Source organism: Pinus tabuliformis, chromosome J (genome assembly GCF_031772625.1).
Source record: "Pinus tabuliformis cultivar Carrire ecotype Pingquan chromosome J, CPIR1, whole genome shotgun sequence".
Taxonomy (NCBI): domain Eukaryota; kingdom Viridiplantae; phylum Streptophyta; class Pinopsida; order Pinales; family Pinaceae; genus Pinus; species Pinus tabuliformis.
Window position 1 is genome coordinate 212,947,144 of NC_142295.1, and position 27,762 is coordinate 212,974,905.

A 27,762-nucleotide genomic window follows, 5' to 3' on the forward strand; every position below is an offset into this window, starting at 1 on the left:
TCAAAAGTACATTTCATATTCATGAAGACCGAACCTAGGTACACATTTTTCAACAGTCACCCACTTTCAAAAGAAGCATGAATTATCATCTCTCCTACATATTTATACATGCCATTATCATTGTATCAATTAACTATTAATTCATTTATTAAATATGAATATGCTTTCCATATATGTTGTTGGTGCTTTGTGTTGCCTAAAACCATGCCCTATGTGCGAGGAAAGTAATGAACCCTCTGGGTCCATTACATACCCTCTGCATGTAACATCAAAAATGTCAAGTCATTATCCCCAAGTAGGTTGGTGTAAAGGACCACGAAAGGTCCTATTGCTATGCGGGATGAGGGTGCCAAAAAGGACCATGGAAGGTTCTATTGCTGTGAGAGGTGAGGTGATGGTGCTAGAGGATCTAAGCGGTCATTACCAATGCAAAGGACCCAAGACAAGCAGCACGCACATGAAATAAGACCACCACCATTGAGACCACGGAGCAAGAGGCAGACCCTATTAGTGTTTGTAGCACCGAATGTGTTCTAGCCACGAAATTTGGTGGAGAGGCTAGAATGCATGAGATTTCCAAAACCCAGAAATTGCTTTTGGAAATTCCACCTATAAGTGTCCCAATTAGATTATTATCTGTTTTTAAAATATTTCTTTAAAGTCTACATTTAGGAAATATGGTTAATTAATCAGTGTTAATTGAGACATGGTGAGAAAGTCTAGAAACTCATACAAATCGACTCCAATATGACCCTAGCCCTTGATTAAGTTTTAATCTTGGTCGTTGGTGCTCCAACAGTGGATTATAGCAGGAAGTCAATGAGCACTTGGAGAATACACACCAAAGAAAATAGAGCCAGAGGGTAGGTAGCAAGTGGTAATGGAGGCCAGCAGCATTTCAAGAGGAAGTGTTCTAGTTCCAGGAGAAGCAGTAAGAGGAAGGACGAAAATCCCAAAGAAACTGAGCAAGCATTGCGCCGGGGTTGACGTAGAAGGATCTGCGTGAGGCTAGGAAGGCAATTTCGAGGGTAGAAAATAGTTGTGGGTCAGAGAAATTTTCCACAATAATTTGCCACTATTTTTCCTCAAACTAGCTTGCCAGCAAGGCATCTAAAATATTGTACTCAAAATTGTTGTTGAAAAATAAAAATAAAACCCTCATTGCTGCACCAGTTTTCCCAAGTTGGGTTTTTCCGAGGACAATTGTCCAAAAATAAATGTGTTAAAATTCTTGTGTGCGTGCTAGAATTTCTAAGTTTTTAGTATTTTATTTTCCATAGTATTTTTATGGTGAAAGTTGCAATTGTGATTTTATTCATTGTTTGTCATAGCCAATAAACTGCATAATCAAATTCACAGTTAGAAGAATAATTTTCAGTTGTTGCAATAGATGAAAGTTTCACATGGTATCAGAGCCAAGTTTAACGGATTGGTAGCTCAGATCGAAGAAGCAGGAATTTCATTGTTCAAAGGGAGATGCAATAGAAAATTAGCAGAGGTTGCATAGATTACCTAGCCAGGCCGTATGAATTGCTTGGGAAATTTGATTTTTTTAGTTGCAAGTGGCAAAAAAAGATTGATTTCCTGATATTAGTGATTCCAGCAGGTTGAGGGAGCAGCAACAGAGTTATTTTCAAGAGAAAATTACTAATTTGTGGCACAGAAGGTTTTGCAACAGTAGCAGAATCAATGTCCCGGGAAGAGGAATAGCACACAATATGACCATGGATTGATTTGATATTCAGGGAGCTTCAGAGTTGTCTTCTAGGTTGGAGGATGAATTTGCTTGCTTATCAAGCTCAACTTCAATGGGTGTCTAGTATATAGACAGTGGATCGTTAGCTCACATGACAGGGGTTAGAGAATATTTCTCTAGCTACAAAGAGGAGCAAATGGACTTCCAGATTACGATGGGAAACAGAACAAAGTGTACTCCAACAAGGAGAGGTACCATCAATTTTCAGAGGGAGTCAGGAGAAAACACCAGCGCTACAGATGTACTGCATGTGCTAGGCTTGGGTATGAACCTGATTTCAGTATCCTAGTTACAGGATAAGGGATAAGGGATACGATATCCACTTCGTAGGGAAGAAAGTGTTTGACAAACACTTTAGCTAGAAGCAGGTATGATATATTGGAGTTCGAAGCAACAGATTGTATAGGTTGCAACTCGACTCTCCAATGGCACTGATAGGCAATAACAATAGCAGTGGGAAGGCACTGAATTAGTTATGGCATAGGAGAATGGGACATCTACACCATCAAGGACTCAATATGCTCAAGGAAACAGTAACAAGGGTTCCAAAAACTGGCACAGAACATGATGATGTGTGTAGAGGATGCATACTTGGGAAATATGCTAAGGCAACATTCCCAAGAAGTGACAGTAGAGCAGATGGCGTGTTAGGACTTATACACTTAGATATTTGTGGCCTGATGTCCACTAGAGCTCTCAGTGGTGCTGAATACTTCGTCACCTTTATTGATGACCATTTCAGGAAAACCTAGATCTACTTCTTGAAGACCAAAGATGAGGTATTTGATCGTTTCAAAGAGTTTAAGGCTCTCGTGGAGAATACGATAGGGAAGAAGATCAAGGTGCTTCGCTTAGATAATGGTGGAGAATATATTGATAAAGAATTAATATTTTTGCGCGAAGGAAGGCATCAGAAGAGAATGGACAACTCCATATAATCCACAGCAGAATGGGGTAGCGGAGCAGAAAAACAGAACCATAGTTGGGGCTGCAAAAGTGATGTTGTATGACTAGGATTTGCCCAGGTTTTTATGGGAAGAGGCATGTAACACGGCAGTGTATATTCAGAACAAGACTCCTCATGGAGCATTAGGTAAGAAAATGCCAAAAGGTGTCTTCACAGGGAAGAAGCCAGAAGTTAGTCACTTCAGGATCTTTGGCAGCGTTGCTTATTGCCACGTGCCAGATGAAAAGCATACCAAATTGGATCAGACTGCAGAGAAGGGGTTTCTCGTTGGGTATAGTGAAACCTCAAAGGCATACAGGATCTACATTCCTAGCAGTAGGAAGATTATGGTGAGACGAGATGTGAAGTTTATGGAGGACCGAGCTTTTAGGAGATCTCATGAGATGCCTGTAGGTGATCAAAATCAGTCAGCAGAAGCTCCTTTGGTCCAGTAGTAGGGGCAACCGCAAGGGCAGCCAATGGGACCGGCAATAGGGCAGTCACAAGGATCGAGTATAGTGACTAGCACTAGTGTTTGCTCAGGTGCAGGAGATTCGGGGAGTTCACAGCAGACGGAGCAACAGAGGCAACATGAGGAGGAGTTGGTTGAGCCTCCCACCACTAATGGTCAAGCCAATAGAGAGGTTCGTCAGACATTGAGAAATGCAAAGGAGTTTACTGGAACTCCTAGGACGAACGAAAGACGACGTAGACAGCCTGACAGGTACCAATCATTGCTGGCTCAAGTTGCAGAACCTTCCAACTTTCAGGGGGGCGCACAGCGTCAGGTGTGGGTAGATGCCATGGTAGAAGAATATAGATCTATCATGATGAATGATGTTTGGGAGGTGGTGCCAAGGCCTAAAGACTGGTCAGTATGGAAAAGTACAAGGCTAGGTTTGTGGAAAACGGGTATGCACGAAAGAAGGGGTAGATTATGAGGAGACCTTCGCCCCAGTTGCTAGGTACACCTCTATCCGGTCAGTTATATCCCTAGCAGCTCAGATGGGATGGCAAATTCACCTAATGGACGTCGGGACAACATTCTTGAACGGGGTGATAGAGAGGGAGGTGTACATAGAACAACCAGAGCACTTCGAGACACATGAGAGGCGCACTCATGTGTGCAGACAAAAGAAATCTCTATACGGACTCAAGTAGGCTCCTAGGCATGGTATGGACGAACTGACACCTACTTGCAGCAGATGGGATTCGTCAAGAGTGACGCAGATCCCAACCTTTACTATTTGATGGTAGAGGGTGAGCCACTCATCCTAGTATTGTATGTGGATGATCTCTTCTTGACAAGATCATCAGGGCTCATAGAAGACTGCAAGAGGAACCTGGCAGCAAAGTTTGATATGAAGGATTTGGGGTTGATGCACTATTTCCTAGGATTGGAAGTGTGGCAGAAGGATGGGGAGATCTTCCTTGGGCAGGGAAGATATGCTACAGATATTTTGAAGAGGTTCAGAATGCAGGATTGTAGACCCATGTCTACGCCCATGATCACCAACTGGAAGAAGATAGATGCATCAGATGACAAGGATGTCGACCCCACCTTGTATAGACAGCTTATTGGGTCTCTCATGTATCTGGTCAACACTAGGCCAGATATTTGCTTCGCAGTCAATACCCTCAGTCAGTTTATGGTAGAGCCAAAGAGGGTACATTGGGCAGCAGCGAGGCATATTCTAAGGTATGTGTGTGGCACAGACGAGTATGGGTTGAGATATACTTGAGGGAATAACGTCAAACTATGGGGGTTCACAAATGCAGATTGGGCAGGTAGTTCAGTAGACATGAAAAGTACCTCCGAGTACTGCTTCAACATTGGATCAGGGATGGTTTCATGGTGCAGCAGGAAGCAAAAGTCAGTAACACTAAGCTCTGGAGAAGTAGAGTACATGGCAGCAAGCACAGCGACATGCGAAGCTATATGCCTTCGGAAGCTGCTAGTAAGCTTGTTCAAGCAGAAGATCGAGGCGACCAGAGCCTACTGTGTGATTATTAGAGTTGCATTAAGCTCTTTGAGAATCCAAAGTTTCATGACATGTTCATTACTACTTAAACTACTTGGGGGTCCTAGAGGGACACTTTCTAGGTCAAGAGCAACAATGAAGCAAAAGCCCACTGGCACCACAACTAAAGCTTCCTACTCTTTACAGACTTTCACGGATGGAAGGACACCCGATATATAGAGAATCACTTATGAAGGATAGATCAACTAAGATGGATGTGAAGTGATCTCGGGGACCCTTTCCTAGGGGAGACTCTAGAATGGGACTTGCATGCTTCTTAAGCAATGTACAAAGTTTTCTAGCAAAAAGGGATGAGGATTTAAGGGCTAGATTTAAGGAGTGTGAATTGTAAAGGAGCTTCACAATCCCTAAAATCCTTACCAAACTTGGTTTCCCAAGTGATTTTTGAAGAATTAACTTTGATGAGGTATGGGATCACACGGGCCCAAGTGGACTCGGGTTAGGTCAAGAGGAGGGAGTTTAGCAACCAATGATGAGCTTGACCTAAACAAGGAGAACAAGGGGATTGAAGAAAAGATTTTCACTTAAAGGTGCAAAATGATTCCAATGAGGAACTAGCCTAGGGAAACTTAGGGCAAAAACCAATCTTGAGGCTAGGGCCTGGGATATCCCACAACCCCACTGTCGGAATTTCCTCAAATTTGGAGGAGACCTAGGAGACACACCAACCCAGTAGAGGCCAAAAGATCGGAGTTTTTCTATGGGTGGTTCGTCGGGAAAATGATGCCCTAGGAGTCCTAATGTGGCTAGACCTAGAATAAAGGAGAGGTGAAGAAAAATGATTCTTTAAGTGATCACCTTATGGTAGACCAGTGCCTAATCCTTTGGGGAGATTGGAGTCAAGAAGAATATGAGAATGGACTTCGTTTCTAAGTCAACGAGGCTTCAAGGACAACTTCACTTGTCATTAGGGCAAAGGAGAGTGACCTTAAAGCTTTTACACTTCGTTTTGCAAGGTAAGATGGCTTGTCAAGATAAATTCAACAATAGATTATCCATAGAAAAATTCGTTCAACCTACATGTCCCATACATAGAGAGATGCTATATAGAAACATAATTCCACAATTTCGCAGTAAATGCATGCAACAATTAGCCCTAGTATAGCGAAAATCTCATCATCAATGCATGTGACAAAGTAAAAGAAGAAATAACATTAAATTTGTACTTACATGTAAGCGAATATCCAACCATCAATAAACTTGCCAATAAAGAAGCTCCAAGATAAGAAAAGATAATCCAAACATCAAAATTCATCCATGCTACAAAATTTCGTCCACCAAGAAGGAATAGCGAAAATCTCTAGAGAGATACAAGTCCAAACCAAGTGATGATGAGAAATGAACTCTCATCATTTGTATTTATATATTACTAATGAGTTGACAAGAAAAGATAATCCAAACATCAAAATTCATCCATGCCCCAGGATTTCGTCCACCAAGAAGGAATAGCGAAATCTATAAGAGATACAAGTCCAAACCAAGTGATGATGAGAAATGAACTCTCATCATTTGTATTTATACATTCTTATGAGTTCGATTTAGCTACTTGGCCCTACATTAGCCCCTAAAATAAAAATAATGTGCAAATCACAAACTTTTGGTGGCAAGCCCAACAAACTAGCTCATAAACAAAATAACAAGCCTTTGAAGAGGTCAAATGATCAATAATACATGTCGTTGAGCAATCTAAGAAGCCTCATGAAATCCATAAGTCCCATAGTGATGAATAGGATGTCCAAAAGTAATGGACAAAGAGTTGGCCCCTTGTTCTCCACATAATAAACTTGTGGTGCTCCCAATGGGTGTGAGGGCACACAAGTGACCTCATGAGTCTCCAAGTAAGGCGAAGATGCTTGTAGACCATCTGTAAGGGCTTAGATGATGGTGTAAATGATGCCACATCAGTATACAAGTCCCGGGTAATCTGCCAAGTGCACGGTTCAACTATGGGGCCAGCTGGGCAAAGGTGAACCAGGTGCATCTTCCTCATCCAATAGGTGAATCTCGAGCAATCTCTTAACATCTCTAGGGATCCATGGAGTGTTGTCTACTACTATGGAGGCCCATGGCTCTCAACACACACCCTACATGTGCCAATGTATCCCTTTGGATGGTTAGGACCTCGTATAGGGAGACCAAACCCAAAATGTTGACCACCTACAATCCTGCATAAGATCCAATCCCTCCCCTGGCCTTCCAATACAAGAAGTCATCAATGAAATCGAGTAAAAGAGCTTACAAACCATGAGCAACAGGTGGGTACTTCATAATGGCCGCCCTTCCATAGTGGGCTTTGGCATGTGCTAATGTCTCCAAGCTCCAAATGGGGTTAACCAAGTATCCTATTAGGTGGCTTCTACTTGTAAAGGGGATAGTATGTCCAAGGTACATCCTTTAAAGGGTGGTGGCATGTGATAAAGAGATGAATGGAGTAGGAATTGAAAAGGGGCAACCCTAGGCCACATGCTGGGGTACAAGGGTAGCTAATAAAAGGGAAGCCAACACTTGGGTATATAATGTATAGGAGGGAGCAATAGTGGTATATGAGGTGCCTCAACCTTGATTTTTCCATCCTTCTTTATATGTCCTTTGTCTTTTATGATTTTTCTTTAATTGACTGCTTGGGGCTCAAGGGATAAGAGCATGATGCGTGAGATATAGCAGTGGATAGCTCCTTTAAGGTAGGGCAGTTCATTGCCCACCAAAAGTTGGGACAATCATGGGTTCCTGAATGATAAAGGAGGCCCATCTAGGGCCTGTAGGAACCAGGGTGATGGCCATGATGATGGGTTAGAGCTCATGTATTGGCTTCTGCTCACGTGCTAAATGTGTTTGTCCCTGTCATCTTTTGCATTTTGTGGTACATTTCCTATTGAATGTGGCCAATTATGATTTTACTTTTCTTTTTAGCTACATCAACCTCCGGGGATCATTCTAGGCCTAACCCAAGTTGTGGGCAAGGGGAAGGGGAAGGCTAACCCTAGTGGAGGAATGTGGACCCAGGTGGGAGAAATGATGAATGGGATTATAATGAGTGGAAGGGGAGTAATATATGTGGATGAGGGAGCGGGACCACGCAACCAAAATCACGGTTTCCCATGTAGTACCAACCCTAAAGCCCAAGGGTCAGTAAAAGAAATCCCACGGGACTAGGGTCCAAGGTTAACATGCAAAAGAGGTCTAGGGGACGAGAGCACAGACCTAGCTCACTCTTTCTGCTGAAATCCCCCATTAATCCATGCCCAGAAATGTCCATGATAAGCAAACTACAACACTAAATTACCAAATGACAAGGCATACCTTTAGGTTCGGGAAGTCCACCTTTAAACATACAATCATAACAGATGGGTGAGGGACCACATGGTTGGCTCAAGTGGCAGAAAAATGCCACAACGAGCTAGTTGGTGGTTGCAAGGGGATGTTGGTTGTCGGTTGAGGACCATATTGATAAACAAAACAAAACAAAAAATCTCCCAAGGATAACAACAACAAAATGGTGGGTAACAAGGTCGAAACACATAGCTATTTGGTGTCATTTCATCAGAGATTGTGTACAACGTAGGGCGGTCCAACTACAGTATGTTCCCACAGAAGAGCAAGATGTAGATATACTCACAAAAAAACTAGGGAGAGCTAAGTTCGTCTATTTCAAAGAACATATAGGTATGGTGAAGAACCCGTTTCAGTAGCAAGTATAGAGTATTTTGGATGCTTCTAAGTTGCAGTGGTTGCAGTTGCAGCAGCAACAAATGAGAGGGAGTTGCAGTGCAAATGCAGAGTTGGCAGCAGTACAGTAGTGTCAACAACAACACAGATGCAGCACCAGAGTTGCGCAGTAGTTGGTGGGCAGCAGCAGCCAACACATCAACAGCATGACAGGAGATGATACAGAGACAGAGTGTTGTGGCAAGTTGTGCAGCAGTAGAACACATTCCTCGCTAAGATGGAGTGTTAGTTTTTGTAGCATCAGATGTGTTCTAACCACGAAATTTGGTGGAGAGGCTAGAATACATGAGATCTCCAAAACCCATAAATTGTTTCTGGAAATTCCACCTAGAAGTGTCTCAATTAGATTATTAGTCGTTTTTTAAATATTTCCAAAGTCTGAACTTAGGGATTATGGTTAATTAATTAGTATTAATTGAAATATGGTGAGAATAGTATAGAAACTCACACGGATCGACTCCAAGATGGTCCTAGCCCTTGATTAAGATTTAATCTTGGTCGTTGGTGCTCCAACAATGGATTATAAGAGGAAGTCAATGGGCACTTGGAGAATACACACCAGAGAAGATATTAAGTTGCCCAACCAGTTTGATTTTCTCAGTAGCAGAGACTCAGTAGAGAAGATAAGCCAGAGGGTGAGTAGCAAGTGATAGAGGAGGTCAGCAACATTTCAGAAGGAAGTGTTCTAGTTCCAGGAGAAGCAGTAAGAGGAAGGTCGAAATTCCCAGAGGAATTGCGCAAGCACTACGCAAGGGTTGACGCAAAAGGATTTGCGTGAGGTTAGGAAGGCAATTTCGGGGGAAGAAAATAGTTGTGGGGTCAGAGAAAATTTCCACAATAATTTTTCCCGTATTTTTCCTTAGATTAGATTGCCCTCAAAGCACCTAAAATATTGTATTCAAAATTGCAAATGAAGAATAATAATAAAACTCATTGTTGCACCGGTTGTCCCAAGTTGGGTTTTCTGGGGACAATTGTCCAAAAATAACCGTGTTAAAATTCTTGTGTGTGCTATAATTTCTCAATTTTCAGTATTTTATTTTCCGCAGTATTTTTATGGTGAAAATTGCAGTTGTGATTTTATTCATTGTTTGTTGTAGCAAATACATTGCATAATTAAATTTACAGTTAGAAGAATAATTTTCAATTGCTGCAATAGATGCAACTTTCACAGACACATTGACTAAAGTGGTTGTCAAAAAATGAAGGGATCATCCAGAACAATGAAAACTTGATGCTCATTATGGCTCAAGCCCCCAAGAACAAAAGCCCCTTCATGAGGATGACATGCAGAGGTCAAGGATGGCTTGCGTCTTGAAGAAAAAGGACCTACAAACACTAAAACATGGAGCATTATGAGTCAAATGACACCAAAAATGAACCACGCCAAAAAAGCAAAAATGTTATCTGAAAACCAGGATCTCGTTAGAAAATAAACTAAACCAAAATGTGTGTCCCCAATTTTGATTTACTATATGAGGAGGCCACAAGGAGACTATGCGCACCAATGGAGAGAGAAGCGCAACTTTGGAAAGCAAGGTGGGGGCCACCTAGGAGGTAAGCCACACCAAGCGGAGGAAATCGAACTCCTAGTAGAATGTGGGGGCCACTAATGGAGGAAAACTGGGCCTCAAGGAAGTGGGGACGAGTTAGTGGATTGTGGGGGCCACCAAAGGGAGGCAAAGGGCCCATGGCTATATAAGGCAGCAAGGAGGCATTTCTCCTCATCTTTTGACCATTACACTTAACAATTCATCTTCTCTTGGAGTTATTTAGCACAAGGGTTTCAAGTGAAACCCAAGCTAGTTTCGGAGCGACTTTGAGTGCCTCCCTAGCTATAGAATTTGTAGAGTCTACTTCAAAACTTCAAAAAAGCTTAATTGCTAGTCATTGAGACAGGGGTGTGCATTTTCTAGGTGCAAATGAGCAGCAAAGGAGGCCATTCGCAAGGCCTGGAGATGGGAGCTTGGGAGCAGCAAATTTTCGAGCTTATTCACGCTCCAAAGAAGGGAAAATTCCGTAGAGAAATTGCAAGAGGTTGGGCAGCTTTGGGAGTGCAGTAGCAGCACAAGTTTTTGGCTCTGTGTGGAGGTGACTATGCAGTGCCTATGTAGGCATAGGAGCAGGAGGAGTGAGGGGGGTTGGAGCTAAAGAATTTTGGGCCCCATGAGGGAATTTAGCAATGGATTTTGAAGGAAACTTCAAGAGAAATTGGGAGCTGCCATAGAGGTGAGTCCTCTTCTAGGGGTACGCATTAGTAGCCAGTTTGGGCCACTCGCACTTGTCGGGGTTGATTTTCACTACCCGAACCAGTCCAAACTATTCTTGGGTTTTTGTGGGTTTGGTGAGAGGAGTCCGTGGTTAATTTTGCAAAAAAAAATTGTGTAACATTGCAGGTAGAAATCCTTAATCCATGCCCAGAAGTGTCCATGATAAGCAAACTACAATACTCAATTTCCAAACAACAAGGCATACCTTTAGGTTTGGGAAGCCCACCTTCAAACATATGATCATGGCAGATGGGTGAGGGACCACATGGATGGCTCAGTTAGCGGAGAAAAGGCATAATGAGCTAGCTGGTGGTTGCAAGGGGTTGCTGGCTGCCAGCTGAGGACCATCTCAAAGGAAAAATTTCTCCTAGGGATATCACCCACAAAATGGTGGGTAACAGGCCACTCGCACTTGTAGGGGTCGATTTTAACTACTCGGAACCAACCCAAAATATTTTTGGCTTTTTGTGGGTTTGGTGAGAGGAGTTCGGGGTTAATTTTGCAGAATTTTCTGGGCAGTATTTCAGGCAAAATTCCTTGTTCCATCAGTCAACCAGTAGTAGTTTATTTCTAGGCAGTGTGCATTCCTTGTTCCGGGCAATTTACCATCTGGATCAGAGGCTTCTCATCTAGGTTTTGCTCAGTTTGCTTGGCAAGCCCAGGTTTTATCATTTCAGCTTATTTTATGTACCCAATTTCCAGTTAATAATAAAATGGCTCATAATACTTTGCTAGTGTCTAGTGAGTACTGCTCTGTGATTGTGTTTTTATTTATTTTGTTGTTCCTTGTTCATTGTTTTTTTTGGTATCCACTGTCATTTTCCATTAGGAATATTACACACAACTTTAGCAAACAGTGTTTTTTAACACCTTTTAACAATGGACGACCACAACCAATTAGAGGAAAATCTTTTAATTTCAAGCAAACAGAGGCTTCCCAAATGCAACAGAAGCTAAAACACCGTTGAAGCAAGTGCTCCAAAAGCAATGGAATAGTTCAATTTACCTTCAAACGTACGGATTTGGCTGAAACATAACAAAAAGCTTGGATCATCAAGTGCTAGTAACAAGAATTCCGCCATATGATTTCAGATTTCAGAGAATGAATCCAAAGCTCTTCACACAAAGAAGTAAGGAGCCAGCTCAATAGTGTAAATAACAAACAGATCTTAAAAATTAATCAAAATATCATTGCAATCTACCTTGATGTCAAGCAAAACATGAATTTACCTTACAAGTGCTCTAATACCATGTTATAAATCATAGTGGGCAAATCACAGGGTTAAACACCAGAGCATATATCTCACAAAGATCAAATATCAAGACACCAAGATTTATGTGGTAAACCATAAAACCCTCAAAGAGGTAAACATCTACAGAGAAATAGAAAGATGTATTACTGCCGAAAAAAAGCTTATATCCAACGCATCACTATCTACATCTCTTAGTCATGGACAATTGACCCTCCATGATCTTTAAACAAAGATCATGGACCAATGATATAAAAGGACCTAGATCAAGTATTGATATAATTGGGAATAGAAAGACCGTTGAATTGCCTATACATGAGATAAAACAGAGATGGTTCAATCGCTAAAGTAAAAAACACGCATGACTAGCAAATTAGAGAAAGTTGGTCTTATGCAATCCTTTAATGTCTAATATCACAATACAATATATTTATATGCTGCTCGAAGCACCAACTACTTTTTTGAATTTCAACAAAGAAACACGATCTTCAATAGTTTTATCATAATGCGCATGAATTTGATTCATTTAATTCATAGAATCATCACTCAGAAAGCAGGTTTACCTGTCCAAAAGAAGCTGCTGCTACAGGTTCCTCAGAAAGTGAACTAAAAACTTCATTTGCTGAGCAATGCAATTCTTCCTCAATAATCTGCATAGCTTCTGACTTTGGAAAAGGAGGCAATTGATCCTGCAACTCAGATAGGGCCTGAAATGGAAATGCCCATACAAAGTATATCAAACCAGCACTCAAAACTAAGGTGCATAAAGAACATTTGCGGAAATAAAATTCAAAACCCGATGGAAAATGAATGCCTCAGTACACTTGCAATATGTGTGGATGTCCCTATTGATGACATGAAAAAATGAAAATAAAGATTTCTTCAATCTTCCTGACAACGTATCATGCCTCAAAGATGCCACACTTGATAACATAAATAAAAGACTACACCAAGAGTTAGCAATATTTAGAACATTAACGAGTTCTAGTGGTAATTGAAGTAGAAGACAAAGAAGCCTGCTAGAAATTTATGTATAAAACAAATACGAAAGGAAACCAAAAAGTATATCTGAAATAATAAATTTTATGAGCAAACTGGATACATCCACATAAGACATTAATATACAAGCAAAATACAGAAACTATACTACTAGATAGAAAGAGAGCTCATACAAAACATAAGAAAATTTGTTTTTTTGTTTTGAGTGAAGTGTCTCTTCATTCCCCTATAGTGGGAACAAGACAAATGACATCCTCCATCTCATTCATTCCGACATATGTGGTCTAATGCCCGTGCATTCTATTGGTGGCCATCTCTACTACATCACCTCCATTGATGACTTCTCAAGAAAGACATGGATATATTATTTGAAGCACAAGAATGAAGCCTTTGAAATGTTCAAGGAATTCAAAGCTTTGATGAAAAATATAACAAGGAAGAAAATCAAAATATCCAGGTCTGACAATGGTGGAGAATACATATCAAAGGAGTTCATTGATTTTTTGCAAAAAGTAAGGTATCAAGAAAGAGACAATTGTGCCCTATACTGCCGAACAAAATGGAGTGGTTGAAAGAAAGAACAGGTCCATTATAGAAGTTGCACGTGCCATGCTCCATGATCAAAAGTTGCTAAAGTTCCTTTGGGGAGAAGCAACAAATGCTGTTGTATACGTTCAAAACAGGATGCCTCATCAAGCATTGGACAACAAGACCCCCGAAGAAGTATTAACAAGTGTCAAGCCCAATGTTCTCCATCTTTGTATCTTTGGCTGCCCTATATACTTTCATGTGTTGAAGGACAAAACAAACAAGCTGGAAGCCACGGGAAGAAAAGGTACCTTTGTTGGATATTGTGAAAATTCTAAAGCTTTTAGAATATATATTCCTGATCAAAGGAAAGTTGAGATTAGCAGGGATGTAACATTTGATGAAAATGCTGCCCTTAAGAAAGCAAGGGACCTTCCTCCACCTCTTCCCCCTAAGAAGAAGAATGATGATATGGATATTTTAAATGGTCCTTTTGTGCCTAAATCCGAGACCGACATTGTCGATGATCCCATGGAACCTATGGATCTCTTAGATCTTCCTCCATGTAATCTTCCTGCCAAGAAGGGGCCACTTTGGCTCTGTGACACATTACAGGGTGATGAGAGACAAGTTCCCATTCGAAGATCATTTAGAGAAAGGAAGAAGCCATGCAGATATCAGGGATATGTCACAGCCATGAGCACTATGATACAACCCGAACCTCCCACTTTTGAAGAAGACGTGAAAGAATAAATTTGAAAGGATGTTGTCGCCGAAGAATATGAATCAATCATGAAAAATGATGTATGGGATGTTGTGTGGAGACCAAAGGGGAAATTCGTGGTGACTTCAAAGTGGCTATTCAAGATTAAACATGGAGTTCATGGTAGCATTGAGAAATATAAAGCAAGGTTTGTGGCTCGAGGATTCTCCAAGAAAGAGGGAAAAGATTATGATGATATATTTGCACCTGTGGCTCGATATACAACCATTCGTTCAATATTTTCCCTTGCCGCAAGTCACAGATGGACCCTTCATCAGATGGACGTAAAGACGACATTCCTCCATGGCATGCTACAGGAAGAAGTGTATGTTGAGCAACCACAAGGATTTGAAGTAGAGGATCGAAAGACACATGTTTGCAAGTTGAAGAAGGCATTGTATGGTTTGAAGCAAGCCCCCAAAGCATGGTATGCCCGCATAGATAGTTATTTGGTGAACTTGGGATTCACAAGAAGCAATGTCAATCACAACCTCTACTTCATGATAGTCCAAGGTATGCTATTGATTTTGGTTTTATATGTTGACAATATATTCTTAACAGGTAGTGAGCCCCTGATGATCAAGTGTAAGAGGCAACTAGCCTCTGAATTCGTGATGAAGGACCTTGCACTCATGCACTACTTTCTAGGCCTTAAGGTATGGCAAAGGCCCCGTGAGATTTTCCTTTCATAAGAAAAATATGTTGTGAAGTTGTTGGAGAGATTTGGAATGAAAGAATGCAAGTCCCTACCCACTCCGATGGAAATGAATTTCAAAAAGTTCTGTGGAGAAGCTGCAGGACCCGATTTGGTAAACCCATTCGAGTATAGACAATTGATTGGGGCTCTGATGTTCCTAGTGAACACCTGTTCGGACATATGCTTTGCAGTGAATACGTTGGGTCAATTCATGACCAAGCCTCTCCATGCACATTGGATCGCTACCAAACACATTTTTAGATATTAGCATGGGACGATTGTGAAAATTTGGAGATCCAAATTTCTACTACAACAACTGATTACGTTTCTTCTATTTGTTAAATAACTGAGAAAATTATTTAATGTGTTCTACTGTAAATATCGAAACCAATACACTGTAGCCTTCACTAATTAAATTATATGCGAAAACAAGAACTAAGAAAGAAGAAATACACAACATACAAGTGACACGGTTTTTTTTGGACAAATATCCCCGGAAAAACCCAATGCGGGAAAACTGTTAAAATTGGCAACTAGGGCCAAACTCCACATGGGTCATCGTATTTATGACAGATGATATTTTTCATGGATTCCTCTCTCCGAGAGGTGTAGGATTGATATAAAGATCATCCGATTCTGACATGTACAAATGAAGTTATGAATTTACTATGATTATGGTCAAATTGTCAAGGTCAGCCAGCGAACTTATGTAGGCTCAGAAGCCCAACAATCACGTCTATTCATCCTCAACGTTGCATATAAATATTAGGTGACTTAGCCTCATTTGGACACACTCATCTTCACACTTCTCTCTCTCTCCCCTCATTGATTGGGTACGGATTTCTGGGCCTCTTTCTCTCCACACGTTCAAAATTTTAGGGGACCGAAATTTTAGGAGGCGAAATTTCAGCAAAGCGAAATTTCAAGAGGCCAAAATTTGAGGAGAGCGAAATTTCAGGAGGGCGAAATTTCAGGAAACCAAATTTCTAGACAATTTGACCAAGCATTGACCAGCATGCGTTGACCTCCTTTGATTGCGTTTTTGTGAGGGCTATCCCTATTTGGGCAGGCCGCATTTTTGGGCACATAAATCGAGGCTAAACATTGACTTTGACCAGCGTTGATTGCAACTAGGGCTGACCACAGGTGGGTTGTTTGTCCAGATTTTGACTAGGCTGTTTTTGGGCTATTTTGAGGGCTGATTCATCTTGTTGTTTGGAGGCCGAAGTTGACTGAAGTTGACCAATTAGTTGAGGATCAAATTTTCCCTGTTGACAGCATTGACTTTTCTGGTTAGGGCTTTTTGCTACTGTCATAAATTATCAGATTTGTAAATTGTACTATCTCTCTCTATTGAACTATTGAAGAGTATAAGAAGAATTGATCAAGGGTTTCCCCACATTAGGGTTTGTCCCTAGCTGGTGCCACATCTTGTGTCCTCTTGTCTTGGTTTGTCTTCTACTGTTTATGTTTATGTTCTATCTGCATTTTACTATCATGTTGATGTGATTGCTAAACTAGGTATTGATATTGGGCTAATTAAGAAATTGAAGTAAATTGCTATAAAACATAGAACATACCGTTGTTGCCTAAAATTAATAAAAACCGATGCAACAGCTAAGGGTTTGTATTATTATGCAGTAGTTTTCTGAATACAATTCTTTGGATGCCCAAACTGGCAATTCTATACAGAGATCTAACTGGGAAAAAGGTAGTGAAATGATCTCACCCTGTCACTGGAAGATCAGGCACTGGTCTGCGCTGGAGATGAGCCTTTGTGTTGCCTTTGGGCAATACTACGTCACACCCACATAATCACTGCGTCACTGTTGTTGGGACTGCGTTGCACCTCCTATTGATCCTCTGTTGGCTGGAAACTTTGGCCCTCTAACATCTTGGTCTCACACCCTAGCTTTGGCACTAGATCCAACTGTTCCTCAGCAGAATTTCAATCTCCCTCCGAAGCTTTGAACTGCCACAGCGTGGTCCTATGTCAGCGTCTCTAGACGTCTTTTCACCCTCTTTGCCTTGTACTCTCTGAATCAGGAAAACTTCCTCCAAAAACTATCCCTGCCCCTCACTGCAAGAAATCACTTCGATCACGTCTCTGACAACTGTTGCGCTACTCTCTTGAGAAAATCGATCTTGGATCTCTCACTCGATGTGTCTTCCAAATGCACATTCAACCTCTTCATATAATTCTCGTTGAGTAACCAACGGCCCAAATTAGATTCTAATCAATGGTCAGATCATTTGGTTTAATCCTTGTCTTCTTCTAGAAGTTTCACCCTTAATTTAATTAATACCCTTTAATTATTTTAATTTCCTAAGTTTAGACTTAGGCATCCATTAAAAATAATTAATTATTTTAATAAAACCTTCTCCGGGTGGAATTTCCCAAAACGATTTCTAGGTATTCTGGAATACATGTGTCCTAGACACCCTGCAAATTTTGAGGCTTAGAGCACATTCGATGCTAACAGAAATCAACAACAATCACACTTGGTCTGAGATATGTTGTCGGAGATGTTCAACTTCATGGATACATCGATGTTGATTGGGCAGGAAACGTTGTCGACAGGAAGAGTACATCTGGATATTATTTTAGCCTTCGATCTACCATGATATATTGGATGAGCATGAAACAAAAGTATGTAGTATTGAGTACTGTCGAGGCAGAGTACATCATCACTAGCATGGCTAGCTGCAAAGCAGTTTGGTTGAGCAAGCTCTTTGGAGAGCGATTTGAGCAGGTCCTAAACACTATAGTGATATATTGCAACAACAAGAGTGGGATCTGTTTGGCAGAGAATCTTGTATTTCATGACAAGTCCAAACACATAAAGAACTGATATCATTTCATTCAAGACATGATGCAGAGTGGAGCCGTTAGAATTCATCATATATTGACAGATGAGCAGATTGTAGATACTCTCATCAAGGCTTTACCAAAAGGAAAGCTTTTGGTCTTCAAAGAGCAGCTTGGACTGACAAATGTGACCCCTCCTAATAAGGGGCATCACTGATCGAGGACACTGAGCCAGTTCTTCCCCCCTATTTGAGCTCCCAGGGAGTGGAATTGAGATGGAGGGTTCCTGGGATTGAGGGATCTCCGAACAATAGGGTACCACTCCTATCTATTACACATAGGGTTGGAGATGTTGCTCCCCTATCTTGGTCTTTGCAGAGTATACCCCAATTGGCATCATACCCACAAGTCGGGCTTGTTGGGATTGTCCCTCCTCATCTAGCCAACAGGTTGAGGAGGCTTGGGGGCATGTGATCCTTACCTTTTGGTAAGTCAGGTATCTTGCCCAAGCTCGGATTATGATGCAGGTGTTCTACCACATGACCCTTGAAGGTCATTAATGGGAAGATCGGTAGGCAATAGGATGGGTTGAGATGTGCTCCCCTATATCACCTATTGCTCGATATGGGGTCAAAGATGTTTAGCTCCCCCATGAGATTTCGGGTTGAGATGTTCTCTCTGATGAATATTCATGTTGAGATGTGCTCCCTGATATTGTTTCGGATTGAGATGTGCTCTCTGACGATGTAGAGGGTGGTAGCTTTAGCTCCCCAATGATTCTTCTTCTTTAGATTCGAGAATGTTTCAGTAGATAGAGTTGAGCAAAGATGGGACATGATATGACAACAGGATACACATGACATGATGCAGTTGGAATTTCTCCCTAGCTAAGAGGGAGTGTTAATTTGGCAGCTCAGTGACAAATTCCAACCATGGGACTAGATTCCTCTTTTCGAGAGGACCAATTTTGACTATTGAAGCACTCAATTTGGATAAGGGAAAGTGTACTTATGAAGAAAAGCCCACATATGCACATTTGGACAAGTTGACCCTAACAGGAAATTGGTCACCCTTGGAAGCCTATAAATACAAGTGACCTCAAGCTCATTTGGACATCATCAAGCATCTTCTTCTTTTCTTCTTCATTGATTGGTTCGTACAAATCTAAAGCTGAGTCGAAGAAAAAAGTTTGCAAAGGTCTGAAATCACAGGGTTCGAAGCTCGCATGTGTTTCTAGGGTTTTGGGTTACAGTCGTTGGCTTGACAAAGGAAATCTTCGGTTGCAGTTGTTGGCTTGACAAAGGAAATCTTCGGTGCAAGCTCAAAGGAGCGACAAGAAGCTCTCAGTCGCTCACATACCTCCTCCTCCCTACAACTGGAAAGTAGAGCTAAAACTTGATAGTTGACCGCAGACAAGAAAAGTTGTCTATGATCTATATTGATGCTAGAAACATATTTTTGAACATTGTTGGATTAATTTCGTTGGATTATATTGTTGTACTCTTTGTTGAACATTTTATGAGAATCTAATAAAAGAAGAATTTCAAAGGGTTTTCCCCCTTGTGGGGTTTTTCCCTGGTCTTTGACCAAATCTGGTGTCTTTTGTTGATGTGTTGATTCTCTCCTTTCTCATTTGCATCTATTGATTTATCTTCAATTACTGTTGATAATTGGAAAGATTAATTGGTATTGAAAAGATTGCTAATTGAAGTATCAAATTGGGCTAAAGTAAATGATACAGCATAGAACAATCTGAAAATTAACAACTTGGTCTATACTAGATCATATTGTGTCACAGAATTGGGTAATTATTTTAAGGGTCTATAATGAAAGTGTATTCCCCCTTTGAGGTTTGAATTATTTGTAATATCTGATGTAATTAGTGCGTGATCCCTCATATTTAGACACTACGGGCCAAAGTATTTGAGGGTGGAAAAAATATTAATCCCCTCTTGTGTGAATTAATTAATTTTTTTGGGTAAATTAAAATTAAATCCTAAGCCAGAAAATTAATTAATTTAGAATCAAAATTAATTGTAGAGAAATTAAATTTTCTCCAAGTGGAAAATAATCAAAAAATTCATGGGTCAAAGAAAAGTCAAATTTTGGAGGCCCCCCACCAAGGGAAAAGTTGAGCCCTTGGGCCTTGGTGGTTAAGTCAGAGTCAAATTTTTGAGGAAATTAATCCAAAATATTAATTTTTGGATTAATAAAAAATGGGTTTCAAGTAAAATTCGAAATTTTCCACAAAATAGAAATATTTTTTACAGCAAAGATTAAAAGATGATCAAATTATTACCACCATCGAGATTATTTTAATAGGGATCAAGCCAACTAGACAGTATTTTCCACTTGGAATATTTCTCTATAAATAGAAGTCATTTTGCTTCTCAAATCAATCTGATCTTGGGCTATCTCTGGATGATGTAAATTTGTAATGCCGGTATTGAGCCATTGCTCTGTTGGGAATGTTTTAATATCATAATAGAAAGATTTTGGTGTTCATTTCATGGTGTTCTTTTTCCATTGATCTGTGGTACGTGCTAGTTATGTGTTAATCCTATATTGTGCTACATGTAGTTTTTAACCCTATATAGAAGTTACTTGCAAATGAATTCTTAAAAGCCGAAAATATAAAAGGCGAGAACATAAAACAAATATACACAGATTTTCCCCTGGATCCCAAAACTGGGACTACCAAATTGATTTTTCAATATGTTCCTTTCAATGTTACAATACATATATATACATGTCGAAGCATTCATAAACCCCAATCCATTAACCCTGGATTAGAATATAATCGTAGTTCCCTTGATCGGATCTACAAAATCCCATGGGCATAAAATCATCATGCCTAACACCATGTGCAAAACCCATGCACACAACCATGGGTAGGTCTGCCCACCATCTTTGGGTCTACCCACCTCCTTAGGTCCGCATATATATAGGAAGAAAAAAATCTCGGGGCGCTACCCTAGACCCCGTGTAGGGGGGCTACCACCCCCCATGACCCCCCTGTGCGTGCAATTAGTCGTGCAAAGAATATAACACACACCCAACATTCTCTCACTTGTTTTCTTTTCCACACAGGGGATCACAGGAGAAATTAGTCATTGTCCAGCCCTGTAATGCCCATTGTTTCTCTACACCAAGAAAACTTCTCAGTGTTCACAGACTTCATCAATGCATCTGCAACATTTTTCAAAGTGTCCACTTTTACCAGCAACATCTTTTTGTCCTCAACCACATCCCTTACAAAGTGATACTGAACATCAATGTGCTTTGTCTTTGAATGATAAACAGGGTTCTTTGTCAAGAAAATTGCACTTTGGCTATCACAGCCTATCCTTATAGCTCGTTGTACTAACCCCATACTCGAACACAATCTCTGCAATGAAACAGCTTCTTTGCTTGCATAAGTGGTTGCCATGTATTCTACCTCTGTAGTTGAAAGTGCCACTACAGGCTGTCTCTTGTTCATCCAACTTACTGCTCCTCCAAATAGGCTAAACACATACCCACTTGTAGATCTTCTCTGATCCAAATCTCCAACCCAGTCTCCATCAACAAAGCCACAGATGTCCAAAACTCTGCCCAATCTTGGTCTTCCTTGGTAAGCATAGACCATAATCATTGGTGCCAAACAAATACCTGAAAACCCACTTCACTGTGTCCAATGCTCCTTCCCTGGTTTTAACATAAATCTGCTCAATACTCCCACTGCATGTGCAATGTCTAGTCTAGTACAGACCATTGCATACATCAAGCTACCAACTGCACTTGCATACGGAACACGGGACATGTCCTCTTCCTCTTCTTGTGTCTTGGGACACTGTTCAGCAGATAACTTTACACCTACATGAATAGGAACCTTCATTGGTCTACCATCCTGCATATTAAACCTCTGCAATATTGTCTCTACATACTTCCTCTGGTTTAACAAGAGCTTCCTCTTTGTCCGATCTCATTTAATTTCCATGCCCAAAATATAGTTTGCAACACCAAGATATTTCATGTCAAATTTGGAGGACAATTGGGTCTTCAAATCCCGGATAATTTCTTTGTCATTTCCAATCAACAACATATCATCCACATACAAGACCAAATAAATAACACGTCACCAATTAATTTAAAATACACACAGTGATCTTCTTTGCTTGTAGTGAAGCCAATCCCCCGTATATATGTATCAAATTTCTGATATGACATCCTTGGTGACTGTTTTAATCCATACAGAGACTTTTTTAACCTACATACCAGTTCTTTCTTACCCTTCACCGCAAAGCCTTCAGGCTGCTTCATGTAGATCTCTTCTTTCAGATCCCCGTGAAGAAATGTTGTCTTCACATCCATCTGTTCTACCTCAAAATCAAAAGTAGCAGCAATAGATAAAAGTAATCTAATAGAAGCTAACTTGGCAACAAAATAAAAAATATCACCAAAATCAATTCCCGACACCAAGGAATAACCTTTTGCTACCAACCGAGCTTTGTATTTCTCCACCTCAATGTTGCACGAAGCGGGGATGAAGCGGGGACGTTTTTTGGAAGCAGAGACCGGAAACGTCATTTTTCAAAAATCTAGGAAGCGAAGCGTCTGCGAAAGCGTCTACTATAATATATATATATATATATATATTCTATATTTTTTGCATTTATACTCAAAACAAACATCCCAAATACCAAATTAGTTGTAGAAGACATGAAAACATGCATATTTTTGCATAAATCGAGATAGATATAACATCCATTGTACATTAATGATTAATTATTCGAACATCAACCATTTAGATGCATCAACCATCTAGAATCTAGATTCTTCTCCTCTTGTCTAGCCTTTGCCTCTACCTCAATTGTCTAGGGATATTAGCAACATTGCCCAATTTTGATCAAACTACCTAATTCAAGACTTAAAATATGGTAGAAAAAGCTTAACATGCTTGATCGATGATTTTGACTTGATTGAAAGGTAATTTTTTGCTAAGGGCGTGCAGTGTGACAAAGGAGTTCAACAATTAACACCACCAACACTAGGGTACATATAGGGCTTCGTGCTCTTGATTAAATGCTAATCGCATACCTTCATACTTGATATAATCTAATGAAATGCCACAATCCCATTGATCCTGAATTCCTAAAAACTGTTAAGTCTGCTGAATTTTGAATAGGATATGAAATTCTATTTTCTCCATATGAAGTCCAATGAGGCTGGAACCTCTCAAACATCCTGAGTCATTTCATGGTAATGTTAAAAATTTAAGTAAAAGGATGAAAATGAAAAATAAAGGAGAATGTCACTTTTACTTTAAGAATTTAACATTACCATGAAGGAGCATCTGCTATATATATATATATATATATATATATATATATATTTGCCTTCATTCCTCACCCTAACTCAAGGTGGACCCACCCCAACAAGCAAACTCACCTAAAATTTAAAAAAAAAAACGATTTTCTAAACAGCGCGGTGCTTTTCCGGAAGCGTACGGAAGCATACGTTTCACCCTCCGAAGCACCACGCTTCATACTGCCGAAGCGTCGTACGAAGCGCGCTTCAGAGATTCGGATGCACGCTTCGGAGGAAAGCTTCCGAAATTTCCAAGAAGTGTCCAAAACAGGCGGAAGCGTGCTTCCGAATTTTGGAAGCGCGCTTCTAGGGACGCTTCCTGGACGCATCCGCACAGGACGCACTTCAGGCCTTGGAACCGAGGGGGGGGGGCGCTTCCTGCAACATTGCTCCACCTTGCTTTTTGCATTCATCTTCTTCTTAAACACCCATTTGCTTCCAATGGGTTTCCTCACAGTGGGCAACTCCACCAGATTCCAAGCCTTATTTTTGTCCAAAGATGTCATTTCATCAACCATGGCCTCTTTCTAGAGTTTGTCATCCTCTGAATCTACTGCATCCGTGACAGTTCTAGGATCATCATCAGTAATATATAAAGCAAAATTGAACAGAAAGCAGATGGACTATACCTTTTTGGTTTCTTTCTCTCTTTGATCTTCTCAAAGTTGGAGTTTGTGGCTCTTTATCTTCTAATTCTTGTTCTGTTGTAGAGTCTGATTCTTCCTCCTTTAGCTCAAACTCTATCTTCTCATGTTCCTTTGGTAGGACTTCATGTTTAATAACATCTTTCACCTCTGTAAACACCACATCTTGGTTGTACACAACCTTCCTTATTTCTGGGTTCCAAAGCTTATAATCTTTTAAACCATCCTTATACCCAATAAAGCTGCACCTTTTAGATTTACTATCCAACTTGGTTCTTTTCTCCTTTAGAACATGTACATATGCATCACAGCCAAATACCCTCAGATGTGAAAGAGAGGGCTTTTTACCAGTCCATACTTCATGTGGAGTCTTATCCTCCAACGTTGATGAAGGTGATCTGTTAACCAGACAACTTGCATTCCCCACTGCCTCTACCTGGAATTCTTGTCCTAACCCGGCACCACTGAGCATGCTTCTTGCATTTTCCATCAATGTCCTGCTCATTCTTTCTAAAACTCCATTTTGTTGAGGTGTGTATGAAGTAGCCTTTTGTTGTGCTATACCAAACTTCTTATAGAACTCTTCAAATTCCTTCTTGCAAAACTCTCCACCATTATCTGTCCTCAACACCTTGATCCTCTTCTCTCTCTGATTTTCCACCAAAACCTTAAATTCCTTAAACTTGTCAAAGACTTCAGATTTCTTCCTGAGCAAATATATCCATGTATTCCTTGAGAAATCATCTATAAAGGAGACATAGTACACAGAGTTACCCAGTGATGGAACCGAAACAGGTCCAAACACATCACTGTGCACAAGCTCTAATATCCCATTCGCGTTCTTACCACCAGGGGGGAAACTCACCTAATTCTGCTTCCCATATACACAATGTTCACAGAAATCGAAATCCAAAGAGCAATTAGACATACTTTCTACAATACCATTACCATGCAATATTCGAAAGCCCTTCTCTCCAATATGTCCAAGTCTGTGATGCCATAACATGGTCTTTTCTCCAGAGACCACTAGGATTTTTGCTCTACTTTCAAGAACCCAAAAGCTTGTACAAAGTTCCAATCCGAACTGCTCGCATCAATACCATTGCTCCCTGAACCATCTTGCTTACAGAAATCAGATTTCTGGCCAATGCAGAAATATGCAGAACACCAAGAAGTGTTCTAATCCTGCCACCTTGCAACTTCAACATGACTTCTCCGCATCCAATGATTTTGGCCTTCCTATCATCTCCTATGAAGACATCACCACCATCATATTTCTCATACTCGCAGAAACACTCCCTATAGGGAGTGAAGTGAAAGGATGCACCTGAGTCAATCAATCGTGCCTCATGATCTACCTGTGTACTTGAAGAAGAAGCCAACTACACATCCCCACCTTCATCCAAGGTGGTTTTCACCTTTGCAGAAGGAGCAACATCAGATCCCTTTCTTTTCTTAGGAGATTTCGATCTACAGTCATTTTTGTAGTGCCCTTCCTTTCCGCATTTCCAACATACCTTTACAAGTTTTCCTGGAGATTTAGATCTCCCTCTAGATTTAGATCTACCACTTCAAGACTTATTTTTGTTTATGTTCTGGGACCGCCCTCATACAGACAAGGCATCTCCATTCTGACTCTCCATGTTTTTGTTGATTTGGGGTAGCATCGGATGTGCTCTAGCCACGAAATTTGGTGGAGAGGTTGGGGCACATGAGATCTCCAATACCCAGAAAGGGATTGGGCAGATTCTAAACAAATCAGGAGATATTAAAATAATTAATATTTTTAAAGGAGTTCCTAAGTCTAAACTTAGGGAAAATAAAATATTAATGTATATTAATATGAATCTGTGTTAGAGTGGTCCAAAAGACATGGATCAAGCAAGATCTAATCTTAGCCGTTGATTAGGGACTTAATCTCGGCTGTTGATATGTCAACGAGAAAAGTATAAGAGGAGGCTTGAGGGTCACTTGGAGAGGACACCAGATGATCAGTCATTCTATTCTCTAGAGCGAGGTTTGCTAAGAGAGATAGAATCAGTGATCGGGAGAGCAACTGAGGGGCATTGAGTACAGAGAAACAGAGAAGGCAGAGATTGTGTCGGAAGAGCAGCGCAGCAGCCAAGGAGGGTGACACAAAGCCAGCAAGGGCTCACGTAGGGCCACACAGAGGCAGCCAAGTGTTGCGCAGAGCACTAGAGGGGCCAGTGCAGCTGACGCAGAGGCTCCCTTAGCTGACATTGGGCCTCCTGGGGCTGACGCAGGCCAAGAAAGGCAGATGCAGGGCCAACGTGGGATAGAGAGGGGCTGACGCAGTCCAGATTGGGCAGACGCTGGGTTGCAGGAGCAGTTTTGTGCTGAGGAATTGCCGGAAGGATTTTCCGGGGTTTCAGCCAAGAGATTTCTCTCAAACAGTGAGGTATAGCTGCTAAGGAAATTCTCTGTTGGGTAGGCCAGTTTTGATACCCAGATTGTACTCTGATATTGCTTAATAAAAAAAACCCTCATATCGCTGCATCGGTTTTCCCGCATTGGGTTTTTCCGGGGACATTGGTCCAAAAATAATGGTGTCATGTGGTGTGTTTGTTCTTGTTTCTTTTAGTTGCTAATTTGTAATATGTTAAGCATACACTGGTGTTTATTTTCAGTATTTACTTTGTAAAAAGTGCATGAAGGGTTTCTAAACTAAGTAAACTTAGAAACTTCAACAGTTTTTCTGTCTCGTCTCCTCCGACAGCGAGGATCAAACTTTAAGGTAGTTGTATTGCTACCTATTGCAACAACCAGACTATCCCACGAATTTGGTAGAGAACACAATAAACTGATGCGCTTATCTACGTTTGAAATTTTTATATCAACAGATAACAACTGGCTTATCACAGTGTTAAAGGCGTTCAGATGCTTTGTCACCGAGTTTCCATCCTTCATCCTCAGGTTATACAGCTTTTTCCGCAGGAACAATTTTTTCACCAAACTTAGATTGGTACAAAGTCCCTAACTTGACCCACAAATCTTTCATTGTAGCTTCCCCTGATACATACAACAATATTGAATCTGAGATACACAACTGTATTGTGCTCTTTGCCTTCCGATCCAACTTTTCCCAATCTTCTACTGACATTTCCATTGGTTGAGTACCCGGATTTACCGCGATCCACTGATCTTTATCCACCAACAGATCCTCCATCTTGAGCTTCCACAACTCAAAACTCTAACCATTAAATTTCTCAATCTCTATCTTTCCACTATTTGTCATCTTTCACCACAAGAATCGATCCCGCAGATCTCCCACTGAACAAGGCCTACCACAGGCCTTAGCAAAACCCCTTAGCAGCAAAGGCGTCCTCTTGAAGTCGAAACAATGTAGTTTTTAACCCTGTACAAAAATTACCTACAAATGAATTCTTAAAAACGGAAAATATACAATGGCGAGGACATAAAACAAACATACACAAAGGTTTTCTCCTGGATCTCAAAACCGGGACTACCAGATTAATTTTCATTATGTTCCTTTCAATGTTACGATACATATATATACATGTCGAAACATTCATAAACCATAATCCATTAACCCTGGATTAGAACATAATCATAGTTCCCTTGACCAGATCTATAAAATACCATGGGTAGAAAACCATCATACCCAAAACCATGTGCAAAACCCATGCATAAAACCATGGGTAGGTCTGCCCCCCATCTTTGGGTTTGCCCCCCATCCTTGGGTCCGCATATATATAGGAAAAAAAAAATCTTGAGGGCCTACCCCAGATGGGCTTGAAGGGTTTCTCTCACCCAAGTGAGACGTCTAGCCCTTTGAAGGAAATCGTTGGGGTTTTGTGGCAGATCTAGGCCTAGGAAGACAAGATCTAGCTTCTGGCTACCTTTCAAGCTCAACGCTCAAGCAAAAGAGGAAGCCGCTAACTCTTATAAGAGAATTCGTAGCAACTTTCTGGCAATTTTTTGAAAATCAGAGTCAAAATTTA

General features: G+C 40.7%; 1 protein-coding gene across 1 annotated transcript in view; it reads right to left on the bottom strand.

The window, feature by feature from the left end:
* Nucleotides 1–27,762, bottom strand: part of LOC149226454 (uncharacterized) — a 513,224-nt gene that overhangs the window by 373,355 nt on the left and 112,107 nt on the right. The window contains exon 5 of the mRNA XM_089377495.1: nucleotides 12,554–12,697. Coding sequence (XP_089233621.1) covers nucleotides 12,554–12,697 — 144 coding nt within the window. The remainder of the gene's footprint in view (nucleotides 1–12,553; nucleotides 12,698–27,762) is intronic.